Below are 13,335 nucleotides of genomic sequence, written 5' to 3'. Positions count from 1 at the left end.
ATCACTAAGCCTCCAGCCTTGCATCACTGGTTGTGATATTTTCCTTCTTACTGGTGTCCAGTGGTGTGATATCTATATATATAAATCTGTTAGGTTGGTTCAACCGGACAGCAAAACTCACAAACCCCCCAACGAAACTTAACCAAAATTCCCATGCCCATAACACAACCCACAAGGTACAAACATATCTACTCAAAATGAAAAACAACACAACAACACACTCACAAAACGGCAAAACAACAAAACTCAAAAAAACCCCAACGAAACTTAACCAAAATTCCCATGCCCATAACACAACCCACAAGGTACAAACATATCTACTTAAAATGAAAAACAACACAACAACACACTCACAAAACGGCAAAACAACAAAACTCACAAACCCCCCAACGAAACTTAACCAAAATTCCCATGCCCATAACACAACCCACAAGGTACAAACATATCTACTCAAAATGAAAAACAACACAACAACACACTCACAAAACGGCAAAACAACTGAGCATGCGCATTGGTGCCCAGCCGCAAGTTCCCTGGCGCACGCACACAGCCTTCCAGCCAACGTTCCCTCTGCAGAAGTCATGCCCACTCCAAGCCGCTTCCCGCACACACACACACCCTGCCGCACGCACACACACAACCCCACGCTCCATCACTCCCTCCGCCACCGCACACACACACGCAACCCCACGCTCCATCACTCCCCCGCCGCCACACACACACAACCCCACGCTCCATCACCACCACCACCCCCCGCCGCCGCACACACACACGCAACCCCAGGCTCCATCATTCCCCCGCCGCTGCACACACATAATAGTCCAGATATCTATCTCAACTTTGATAAGTTTTACTATAGGCCACAGCAACGCGTGGCAGGGCACAGCTAGTTACATATAATCCTTTACAGTGGAGTTCAGCTGGGGGATATATTATGGTATATACTTTATAATTGGTGCCAGTGGCGAGATTGATATAGTCTGATATTCGTTATAGAAGGCATGCCCCTCATTTGATATTTTTCCCCCTAAAATGTGTTGATTCCCATTAACCTTGTCATGTTCAACACATTTTCTGATAAGATTTGGACCTATGGTGGCTAACTTCTCTTTTTGAGCTGGAGAGCTTTTTCAAAAGGTCCATCCCTGAAGGCTAACAGTTTTCTCGTTGCACTTGGGAACTTTTTCCAGGGGAGAAAATTCTCATTCTATTGATGTCACGGTCTCACTGGATATTAACAACATTCACCGGGCAGTCAGCCTGATCACATCTAAATACCCTTAAAGCAAGCTAGTTGACAGCACAAACGACTTTGCATTCACTATGAGCATGAAGAAATGAAGATATTAAAGCAATTACTGTATTGGGTTGCTGTGAGTTTTCTGGGCTCTATGGCCATGTTCCAGAAGCATTCCCTCCTGATGTTTTGCCCACATTTATGGTAGGCATCCTCAGAGGTTGTGAGGTATATTAGAAGCTAAGCAAGGGAGGTTTATATACCTGTGGAAGATCCAAAATGGGAGAAAGAACTCTTATCTCTCCTTTCCCAAATCTTATATCTCATTTCCCAACTCTTATCTCTCCTTTCCCTGAGTTTTTAAATCATTTTATGTACATGCGGCCCGCTCTCTGTCATTATGTTTGGTTTCTATGTGTTGTGTATATTGTTTATATGCTTTGATATTTTATACTTTATTGTTATGTTGTTTATTTTACTGCAATTTGTATTTTTGTATTGTAATTTGTTGTTCGGGCTTGGCCCCATGTAAGCCGCTCCGAGTCCCCCTTGGAGGAGATGGTGGCGGGGTATAAATAAAGTTTATTATTATTTATTATTATTATCGGTTGGAGGCAAGTGGGAATGTTGCGATTAATCACCTTGATTAGCATTGCAAAGCCTTGCAGCTTCAAGGCCTGGCTAATTCCTGCCTAGAGAGATTCTTTGTTGGGATATGTTAGCTGGCCCTGATGATTTCTTATCTGGAATTCCCTGGTTTTTTTTCATGTTCCTCTTTATTTACTGCCCTGATTTTAGAGTTTTTAAATGCTGGTAGCCAGGCTTCGTTCATGGTTTCCTCCTTTCTGTTGAAATTGTCCACACACTTGTGGATTTCAATTGCTTCTCTGTGTAGTCATTGTCAGTCATGGAACAACTCAGAAGACGTTTATTTTCCATAGAAACCTAGCTCTATCCATGATTGGTTTAATCAAAATATATGTTCTGGATGATTTTACACAAAGTCACATACATTTTCTGATTTTTGAGTTTTGGAGTCAATTTTACTTGATGTTTTATTAATAAGCAATCATCTCAAAAACCATACAAGAAAGAAAGAAAAAGAAAGAAATGTGTAATCAACATGGAAAATTGTCCATGTGTGAATCACTCTTGTTCAGATGAAAAATAAAATGTTGAAATGTGAAGCCAATAACTACATACCTATAGTAATAGCTGTTGTATAAAATAGCTATTATGGAGAGTGTAAATCAAATATTTGGCTTCATGTTGTTTTATTTTAAAATCCATTTTAAATTTGATTTTTATTATGCTTTTGTGGAACCCTCTGCTCAACAGGGTTTTCCAAAATCTGGAAAAATCATTTAGCGTGAACTGAATGCTGCAAGAGTCAGAAAGGATGGTGACAGATGTCTAAATATGCCCAGTTGATTCTATATCCCCTTTCTTATTATTAGTCACGAGGAATGTGTTCCACCTTGTAAGTTATTATGAGAATCTGGCCAAAATGTATGGCTTTCGACCTGCAAAAATGTGGTGGATGTCCCTTTTTCAAAAAGGTGATTTTTTTTGGTAATATTAGGTTTGATTGTAACTCTGAAGATCGTTCATAGACCCTGTGGGTACATGGCAGGAGTGTTTTCTTATCTTCCAGGGCGTGAGGCATAACCCAGGACCTACTGAGCTGTAGACGAATCTTGAGTTTGAGGTTGACTTTTCACTTTTTTTTAAAGACCTTCTGTGTTCCAACAACCAGTGATCTTCTTGGGAGCAGATGTCACTCATCCACCTGCTGGAGATGGAAAGAAGCCATCTATTGCTGCTGTAAGTTGCATTAAGAGATTGGTTTTCCTCCATGGGACAAAGTGAAGTAAGGAAACAGCTGATGAGGTCTGGGTTGATTTTTGCCATATTATTCCTTCTTCCTGTTTTTTTTATTATTATTATTATTAAACTTTATTTGTACCCCGCTAGCATCTCCCAAGGGATTCGATGCGGCTTACAACAGGCCGGAGCCCAACACAACACAATACAACAATACAACAATACAATATATAGCAAATAAAACAGTTAAAGCAGAAAAACAACAGCAATAACAATACAACAGGACATTATTAAAAACTGAGCCGGCTGAAGTGGGGTACAGGGTTAAAAGTGCTGAAAAAGTGTCGGGGGGATATGAGATTAAAGTATAAGTGCGGTGTGCGTTGAGGGTGATCTTGACTCTACTAAAGTGCTTCTGGGCTATGGTAGTGGGGTTCCTAATCTGAGAAGGCACGTTGGAATAGCCAGGTTTTCAGGTTTTTTCTAAAAACCGCCAAGGTGGGGGCCTGTCTGAGATCTTTCGGGAGGGCATTCCAGAGGCGGGGGGCCACCACAGAGAAGGCCCTGTCCCGCGTCCCCACCAAACGCGCCTGCGAGGCAGGTGGGATCACGAGCAGGGCCTCTCCTGATGACCGGAGCGAGCGTGTGGGTTCGTAGACTGTGATGCGGTCTCGTAGGTAGGATGGTCCCAAACCGTTCAAGGCTTTGTAGGTAAGCACCTGCACCTTAAATTGGGCTCGTAAAATAAACGGCAGCCAGTGGAGCTCCCTAAACAGGGGGGTTGACCTCTCTCTGTAAGGGGCCCCTGTTAGCATCCTGGCTGCTGCCCGTTGGACCAGTTGGAATTTCCGAGCCGTTTTCAAGGGCAGCCCTACGTAGAGCGCATTGCAGTAGTCCAGTCTAGAGGTGACTAAGGCATGGACCACCCCGGCCAGATCAGCCTTCGCGAGGTACGGGCGCAGCTGGCACACAAGTCTCAGTTGTGCAAAAGCCCCCCCCCCCCCCCCCGGCCACCGCCGACGCCTGAGCCTCAAGCGTAAGCGATGAATCCAGGAGGACTCCCAAGCTGCGGACCTGTGGCTTCAGGGGGAGTGTAACCCCGTCCAACACAGGTTGCCACCCTATACCCCGGTCTGGTTTGCGATCAACCAGGAGGACCTCTGTCTTGTCGGGATTGATCTTCAGCTTGTTCGTCCTCATCCAGATAGACACAGCGGCCAGGCACTCGTCTAACACCCGAGAGGCCTCCTTGGAATTAGATGGAAATGAGTAGTAGAGTTGTGCGTCATCTGCGTAGAGATGGCACCCAACTCCAAAACTCCGGATGACCTCTCCCAGCGGTTTCATGTAGATGTTAAAAAGCATGGGAGATAGAACAGAGCTTTGCGGGACCCCACAGGTCAAAGGCCAGGGGTCCGAGCAGGCATCTCCCAGCTTCACCATCTGGGTTCGTCCCTCCAGGAAGGACCGGAGGGACGAACCCAAGGATCCTGTTTCCTTTTAGGTTGAGTTGTCACTCCTTATGTATATGTGAAATGTTCCGTGATGCAAAATAACAGTTATAAAATAATAATAAAACTTTATTTCCCGCCACCATCTCCCAAGGAACTCAGAGCGGCTTGCATGAGGCCAAGCCCGACAACACATCAATAAAACAGAAAAGAAATAAACAAAAACAATACAATTAATATAAATCACATATAAACAATAACACACAAGGATTTAAAACCTATGGCTGGGCCAAATGTAATAGTTTAAAATTTAAAAAATAAACACTGGGTGTTCTGGCACGGCTGTACCAGGAGCTTCCAACTTACCTTTCCTTTGTTGAGTGTTTGCATGTATTCTAAAGTTCTATGCATTTTCCAATTAGGTGGCTTTCCTTAATTTGCAGTTATTGGGCCAGTGACCCCTCAGTCATCATTAGGTTCTCTAGTTCCGCCCCCTTTTGGGTTTTGGGAGGGAAAAGGAGCTATTTTAGCTCTGTCCACACAGAGAAGTCTTCGTACAGGACGTAAATCAGGTCCTCCTGTAGAAAGCTTCGTCTTTTACAGCTTGGCTGGGGGAATACAGTCTCAGTATAGCCTTTGCTGGGAATTTACAGCCTTATAGCTCCTTTACTGAAGCGATCCAGCCCCACAGCGCTACAGCCAGCCATTGCTGGGAACTGAAAGTCTACAAAAGACTCTGTTGGGTAAGGGCCACTCACGGCAGCCAGAAGCAGTTGGTACCGGGTGTAGGGGTCCCACGCCAGCAAGGCCTAAGACAGACTGCCCAGATAGAGGTTAAGGATTTCCCCGATAGCGAAGAAACAGTTTATGAAGATAGTTGCCTGTCCCCTGTGGACAAGATTGAGAAAGCCACCAATTGGTTAAGAAAGCCTTGAAATAGTTGTGATTTATTGAAGACCTTAGCAATAATAAAAAAAAAAACTTTGTTCAACCTAAGCAATCTAAAGACTCTGTTTAAGGAAATTCTAAGGCTTCTCATCTGAGGCAGCCCCGGTGTCCCGTTGGGCACACAGAATATACGTCCTGTCTACAGTCTCTTGCACAGGCCCAGCGAGTGACAGCACACTGGGCATGAACAGACGTAGGATGTATCGGGCTGCCGGTTTGCTACCGGGCCCAATTCAAAGTGCTGGCTTTGGCCTATAAAGCCCTAAACGGTTCTAGCCCAACTTACCTGTCCAAACGTGTCTCCCCTTACGAACCATCGAGGACTCTAAGATCGTCTGGGGAGATCCTGCTCTCAGTCCCGCCTTTGTCTCAAGTACGTTTGGCAGGGACGAGAGACAGGGCCTTCTCAGTGGTGGCCCCTCGGCTATGGAACACCCTCCCTAGGGAGATTAGATGTGCTCCCTCCCTCTTAACGTTTCGGAAGCAAGTTAAAACATGGCTGTTCGAGCAAGCGTTTACAAATGCAGAGTAGCTAATATAGGAAATTGAACAATTTGACAATGGAACTGGACAATGCTTGATAATAATGAGACGCTAATGATGTTGTTTTTATTGCTTTTGTGGACTTTTATATTGTTTAATGTTTTAATCTGTATTATGTTTTTATATGTACTGATTTGTTGGAAACCACTTTGAGTCGCCGATTGGCTGAGAAAGGCGGTATACAAATACAGTAAATAAATAAATAAATAAATAAATATGAAGGGAGAGCAATCCAACAAGTAGTTAACGTGCTTCTGAGGACATTTTGCTGGGAATTATTTCCTTATTCAGGGAAGGAAGGCACACTGGAACGGCCACGTTTTCAGGCTCCTCCTAAAGACTGCCAATGTGGGGGCTTGCCTGATATCCTTAGGAAGTGAGTTCCAGAGTCAGGGGGCCACCACCGAGAAGGCCCTCTCCCTCGTCCCCACCAATCGTGCTTGCAAAGGAGGCGGGAGCGAGAGCAGGGCCTCTACAGAAATGCAGAAATGCGGTCACGCAGGTAGGCGGGTCCCAAACCATTCAGGGCTTTGTAGGTAAGAACCTGCACCTTTTAATTGGGACTGGAAAATGAACGGCAGCCAATGGAGCTCCTTAAACAGGGGGGTAGACCGCTCCCTGTAAGTCGCTACAGTTAGTAACCTGGCTGCCGTTCGTTGTACCAGTTGAAATTTCCAAGCCATCTTCAAGGACGGCCCCACGTAGAGTGCATTACAGTAATCCAATTTGGAGGTGACTAAGGCATGAACCACCCTGGCCAGATCCAACTTCACGAAGTACAGTCACAGCTGGCGCACAAGTCTTAATTGTGCGAAGGCCCTCCCAGCCACCGCCGACTCCTGGGCTTCAAGCATTAGTGATGAGTCCAGGAGGACACCCAAGCTGCGGACCTGTGACTTCAGGGGGAGTGCAACCTCATACAACACAGGTTGCCACCCTATACCCCGATCCGGCTTATGAGTGTCCAGAGTTTGTTGGACTAGATGTATATGGGCATTATTATGAATCAGATGGATTCATTCAGTAATCTGCCCTCTGTAGGCCATATGTAATCGATTCATGCTAGTCTCTTGCTCATTTGCACCACCAATTTTAAGCAGAACAAAAGACAACACTGAAGGAACAACAACTGTATTGTTGAAAACTCTGTGCCATGACAGACTGTACTGTTGTGCTTTCTGGTTTGGCATTGTGAAATGACCTAAAAATATTTTATTTATCATGTCAGAAGCAACTTGAAGGTACAGTTAAAATGTGTTTAAAAACACAAAGTTAAAAAAAACCTTGGCATTATGCTACATGTCCTTTGACCCAAAGCTGGTCACTTGTAGTGCCTCTGATATGGCTGTGAGAAGGTCTTCCATTGTGCTTGTGGTACGGCTCAGTGTGCAATGTAGCAGGTCATCTGTGGTTTGCTCTTTTCCACACTCGCATGTCATGGACTCCACTTTGTAGCCCCATTTCTTAAGATTAGCTCTGCATCTTGTGGTGCCAGAGCGCAGCCTGTTCAGCGCCTTCCAGGTCACCCAATCTGCTGTGTGCCCAGGAGAGTTTCTTATCCCGTCTGGGCCACTGATTAAGGTGCTGAGTTTTAACCTACCACTTTTGAACTCTTGCTTGCTGCGGTGTCCCTGTGGGTGTCTCTTTCGATCTTAAGAAGCTATTTCTTATCAGCGTTGGCATGCTGACTGATATTCAAACAGAGGATGGGCCGGAGATGTCACTGCTTTGGTCCTTTCATTATTGGCTGCTACTTCCCGATGGATGTCAGGTGGGGCAATACCAGCTAAACAGTATACTGTCTCTAGTGATTTAAGCCATAGACATTCTGTGATAGTGCGGCATGTCTCATTAAGAGCCACATCCGCTGTTTTAACATGTTGAGATGTATTCCACATTGGGCATGCGTATTCAGCAGCAGAGTAGCAAAGCACAAGGGCATATGTCTTCACTGTATTTGGTTGTAATCCCCAGGTTGTGTCAGTCATCTTTCATACGATATTATTTCTAGCACCCACTTTTTGCTTGATATTCAAGCAGTGCTTCTTGTAGGTCAAAGCATGGTCCAGAGGTATTTGGGTGTGCTGCAATTCTCCAGTGGGATTCCTTCCAAGGTAATCCTCAGAGCTCGAAATGCTTGTCTGTTCTTAAGATGAAAAGCACATGTCTGTGTTTTAGATGGATTAGGGATCAGCTGGTTTTCCCTGTAATAGGCAGTAAGAGCATCTAAAGCTTTGGAGAGCTTCTGTTCAACCATTTCAAAGCTCCCTGCTTGATCGGTGATTGCATGATCATTAGCATAGATGAAACTCTCTGTCCCTTCTAGCAGTGGCTGGTCATTTGTGTAAATGTTAAACACTGATGGAGCAAGCATGCTCCCCCGAGGCAGGCCGTTCTTCTGTTTTTGCTATCTGCTTCTATGGCCCTGGAACTCAATAAAACTCAACAATTAACCTGAAAGTGAATGTGTAGATAAAGAGCCACTATTGGGATTGCCTGCAGCTTTGCTTCTTAAACTGTGGGTCCCGGCCCAACATGGGATCCCCTTAGCTCAATGTTAGGGTCCTGAAAAATTTGGTAACAATAAAAGTGGTTGTTTTAGACATTACACAAGTCTGTTGTGCAGTGTTTACAGTGGACTCAGCAGAAGATGCTTTGGCTATACTTCATAAAAAGGAAAATCAACCAGTTTAGCAAGCCTAGCAAATGTTGGTTTATTATCAGTAAATATTCAATTTTTATATCTATTTTGTATACCTCTTTACCTGGGGTCATGTAAATATTTCTCAAACAGAAGGGGGTCCCGAGCAGAAAAAGTTGCTCTGGCCTATAATATTCAGTTCAGTTCTTCATGTGGGTTTGTTTACTGTATGCATATCACACTAAGTCATCCATCAAGTAGTAATAAAGTATATTCCATTCAATTTTCCTCCATCAAAGTAATTTCCTTCTGGTTTCGAACAAAGTAAATGTACTCCCATTTTGAAAGGAGTAATTTTTATACAGTAAATGGTTCTGACTCCTACTACCTGTCTAAACGTATCTCCTGTTAGGAGCCATCACTATGTTTAATATCATCTGGAGAGGCTCTGCTCTCGATCCCACTGCCGTCGCAAATGCGATTGGTGGGGACGAGAGACAGGGCCTTCCCAGCAGTGGCACCTCGTCTGTGGAATTCCCTTCCCAGAGACACGGGGATTAGCCACCTCCCTCCTGTCCTTAAGACTTGGTTGTGGGACCTTGCATTTGACCATTGAATAGCGGCTAGTGAAAAAAAGGCATAAGCAATTCAAAGTGAAAATTAATTGACCGGGACTCTGATTTTAACTGGCATGTTTTAACACCTGTATATTTAATGTTCTGTTTTAATGACTTTATTGATTGTTTTTATCATTGTGATGGCACTGAACGGTGCTTGCTGTGAAGTTGCCCTGAGTCCCCCTTCGGGGGTGAAAAGGGCAGGGTACAAGTATACGAAATAAATAAATAAATAGTTCTCATAGCCTTGAGTAACTTTTTAGTCATGTTCTGAAGTCCTATTTTAAAATATGTGCCTTCCCTTGTTTTTTCACTAGAGAAAGCATGCTATTAACATTATCCTTATGGATCTGTCATCTTGTGTCTCTTGCCTTTAGGTTGTAGGCAGCATGGATGCCCATCCCAGCAGGTACTGTGCCACAGTGAGAGTTCAAAAACCCCGCCAGGAGATCATCCAAGACTTGGCCTCCATGGTTAGAGAACTCCTCATCCAGTTCTACAAGTCGACGCGCTTCAAACCCACGCGGATTATCTTCTACCGCGACGGAGTGTCAGAGGGACAGTTTCGACAGGTCTTTTATATAATTTATACCTCCATGTTTTGACAGCACTAGTAAAACCTGCAGAGACGCTAATAGAGCAATAGGAACACCAGAGTGTATTAAAACGGAAACCACACAGTAACAACAAAACACAAAGCTATCTCCAGATTATTGAAAAAGTCACATCAATTTTAAAAATAGAGCACATAAAAATGAGCCGTGAAACCTGTTGTGGTTCAGCCTGATGAAGTGGAGGGGATTTGGGGCCTGATGGTTCTATAAGTGAGGAAACAGAGGGGGGTTTAGAGCAAGATGGTTCTGTAGATGAGGGAACGGAGGGGGTTTTGGAGAAAGATGCTGTTGCTGAGACAGAGTGTGAAAGTGGAACTGTTTTGGACTCCAACAGGCAGGGAGTAGAAGATAACATTAGCTCATCCGAGAGAGCACCTGGCTTAAACAGAGATACCAGGCTGCTTCTGAGGGACAGAGATTCAGGTGCAGGAAATCAGTTGTGCCCGTACCTTGGGAAGTCAGATCTGGCCACAGTGGTCCACGCTCTGGTTACATCCCAAATAGATTACTGCAACACACTCTTATGTGGGGTTGCCCTTGAAGACTGTTCGGAAACTTCAGCTAGTCCAGCGAGCGGCAGCCAGACTGCTCACTGGAGCGACATACAGGGAACATACCACCCCCCTGCTGTGCCAGCTCCACTGGCTGCCGATTCAGTTCCGAGCACAATTCAAGGTGCTGGTTTTGACCTACAAAACCCTGTACGGTTCCGGTCCAGTGTATCTGTCCGAACGTATCTCCCTCTACGTCCCACCCCGGAGTTTGAGATCATCTGGGGAGGCCCTGCTCTCGACCCCACCACTGTCTCAAGCGAGGCTGGTGGGGACGAGGAGCAGGGCCTTCTCAGTGGTGGCCCCTCACCTGTGGAACTCTCTCCCGGGGGAAATCAGGGCATCATCATCCCTCCTCGCCTTCAGGAGGAGGGTGAAGACGTGGTTATGGGACCAGGCCTTCGGGCACTCTGGCAATTAAATCAGACAATCAGGCGAGTAAGATCAACAGGATTGATGAAGTGGAACTGGATCTATCAGTTAGTGAACGCTGACCATGTAAGAGGAGAAATTGGGTTTGTATTGGTTTTATTGATTTTATTGATTTTATGGTTATAATGCATGAATTGTTGTCAACTGTGAATTGATGTAATTTTGTGTATGAGTGTTTTTATGATGCAGGCATCAAATTGTGCCTTGCCTCTGTAAGCCGCCCTGAGTCCCCTTCGGGGTGAGAAGGGCGGGGTAAAAGAACCCCAAATAAATAAATACACCCATAGCCCACAACTGCCTTTTTTTAAACCCCCAACTCCATGGGCAGAAACATATTAAAAACAACTTTGTCACTCCTGCAGCCATTCAAGAGAAGCAGCCTGGTATTGGCAGGCTGCTGCTCCCATCTCACAAAACCAAAAGTAGAAGTGGACGCCACGTCAAATCTCTCCCCTGCATCCTGCTTTATGAGTTTTGCCAGTTTCTGGACTGATGGGATCTGTGCCAAGTATTGAATCAAAATGTTGTCCCCCAGCACTGGTAAAGTCACCTATCTTGGGTTTTGTTGCACCTCAGCAGAAAGTTTACCTTGCTCACAGCACTCACCAAGAAACCAAACATGGTTTATTAATAAAAACACATATAAAAAAGGGGAAAGACACCAAGAAAATGGAAGGGTAAAAATCCAAGAGTCAATGAAAGAAGAAAGTTCCAAAGGCAAAAAGTATACCCCAGAAAATAATGGTTAAATCACGAACACAAATTCCAAAACAAGTCCAGGAAACAAGGAACAAAACATGAGCATGAGGCCAAAGGTAAATCCATAAAACAAGGAGCAAAACATGAGCATGGATCTTGGGTCATGAACTAAGGCTTGAGCTAGAAACAAGACAGGAGTTCCTTGCTTCAGTAGCGATGTTGCTTGATCTAAAATCCCAACAGCTCTCTCACTACTTTAAGGACTGCAAAACATGAACACATTCCTTTGACCTTGAGAGGCCTGCTTCTGCCTCTCTTTCTCACAGATTATTTCCGATTATTTATTTATTTATTTATTTCGCGCATTTCTACCCCGCCCTTCTCAACCCCTGAGGGGGGACTCAGGGCGGCTTACAAAAGGCACAATTTGATGCCAACAACAAACAATAAAATAAAAACATGTATCAATAGCCATTATAAACAATTAAAACAAGCAAGATATATATCACAATCAATAAAACCAATCTAATGTTCAACGTTCGCCAGCTCAGAATCCGTAGGTTCATTCCACATTGTCAAATCCTATAAATTCTGGTTGTCATTATCCTTTGTCTATCTGCCAGATTACCCAAAGGCCTGGTTCCATATCCATGTTTTTAGTTTCCTTCTGAAAGAGAGGAGGGATGCCGATGACCTGATTTCCCCGGGAAGTGAATTCCACAGGCAAGGGGCCACCACCGAGAAGGCCCTGCTCCTCGTCCCCACCAATCTCATTTGTGATAGAGGTGGGGCCGAGAGCAGGCCCCTCCCAGAAGAACTTAAACTCGGAGGCTGGACGTAGAAGGAGATGCGTTCGGACAGGTACGCTGGGCCGGAGCTGTATAGGGTTTTGTAGGTCAAAACCAGCACTTTGAATTGTGCTCGGAACTGGACCGGCAGCCAGTGGAGCTGACATAACAGAGGGGTGGTATGCTCCCTGTATGACGCTCCGGTGAGAAATCTGGCCGCCGCCCGCTGGACTAGCTGAAGTTTCCGAACAGTCTTCAAGGGCAACCCCACGTAGAGAGCGTTGCAGAAGTCTATTCGGGATCACAACAAAATCCTGTACCTGGTCCTTGGTTGGAATTAAATGCTAGTGGTGGAATGCCGGACTGGCATTGGCCAGCAGAAATGCAGTTTAAGCCCACGTGAGTCTTCCCTTTGGTTACTCTCCTCTCCACAGGGCAGAGTGTCTTACAGTTTGAAGAACTATGGAATCCTTATTTCCTTTTAGTAAACTTAAGGAGATGCATATCCTACCACCTTTTCTGTGTCACTGTAAAGCAAATAGTAGCATGTGTTCATGTATTAAATACATTTTTCAAGTAATTTCTATCTGGCAAGGAAGACAATGGGATCTAGATATTCAAAAACACACCTCTGTGTTGTGAGAATGGAAATGTGATTTGTGCATGTTTGAGTGATAAGAGAACATTTCTGTTTCTGAACTATAGGTGCTGTATTATGAACTGCTAGCAATCCGAGAGGCCTGTATTAGCCTGGAAAAAGATTATCAGCCTGGCATAACATATATTGTTGTTCAGAAGAGGCATCATACGAGGCTGTTCTGTGCTGACAGGACAGAAAGGGTAAGACTATCACTGTTACACATGTACTGTATATACTCAAGTATAAGCTGAGGCACCTAATTTTACCACAAAAAACTGGGAAAATGTATTGACTTGAGTATAAGCCGAGGGCGAGAAATGCAGCAGCTACCGGTAAGTTTCAAAATAGAA

General features: G+C 44.7%; 1 protein-coding gene across 1 annotated transcript in view; it reads left to right on the top strand.

Moving 5' to 3' along the window:
* LOC132780767 (protein argonaute-3) overlaps window positions 1-13,335 on the top strand; it is a 95,834-nt gene that overhangs the window by 74,019 nt on the left and 8,480 nt on the right. The window contains exons 14-16 of the mRNA XM_060784534.2: window positions 2,971-3,061; window positions 9,639-9,833; window positions 13,051-13,185. Coding sequence (XP_060640517.1) covers window positions 2,971-3,061; window positions 9,639-9,833; window positions 13,051-13,185 — 421 coding nt within the window. The remainder of the gene's footprint in view (window positions 1-2,970; window positions 3,062-9,638; window positions 9,834-13,050; window positions 13,186-13,335) is intronic.

This window comes from Anolis sagrei, chromosome X (genome assembly GCF_037176765.1).
Source record: "Anolis sagrei isolate rAnoSag1 chromosome X, rAnoSag1.mat, whole genome shotgun sequence".
NCBI lineage: Eukaryota > Metazoa > Chordata > Lepidosauria > Squamata > Dactyloidae > Anolis > Anolis sagrei.
The sequence above is the reverse complement of the archived record's forward strand: the minus strand, read 5'-3'. Positions and strand labels throughout refer to the sequence as shown.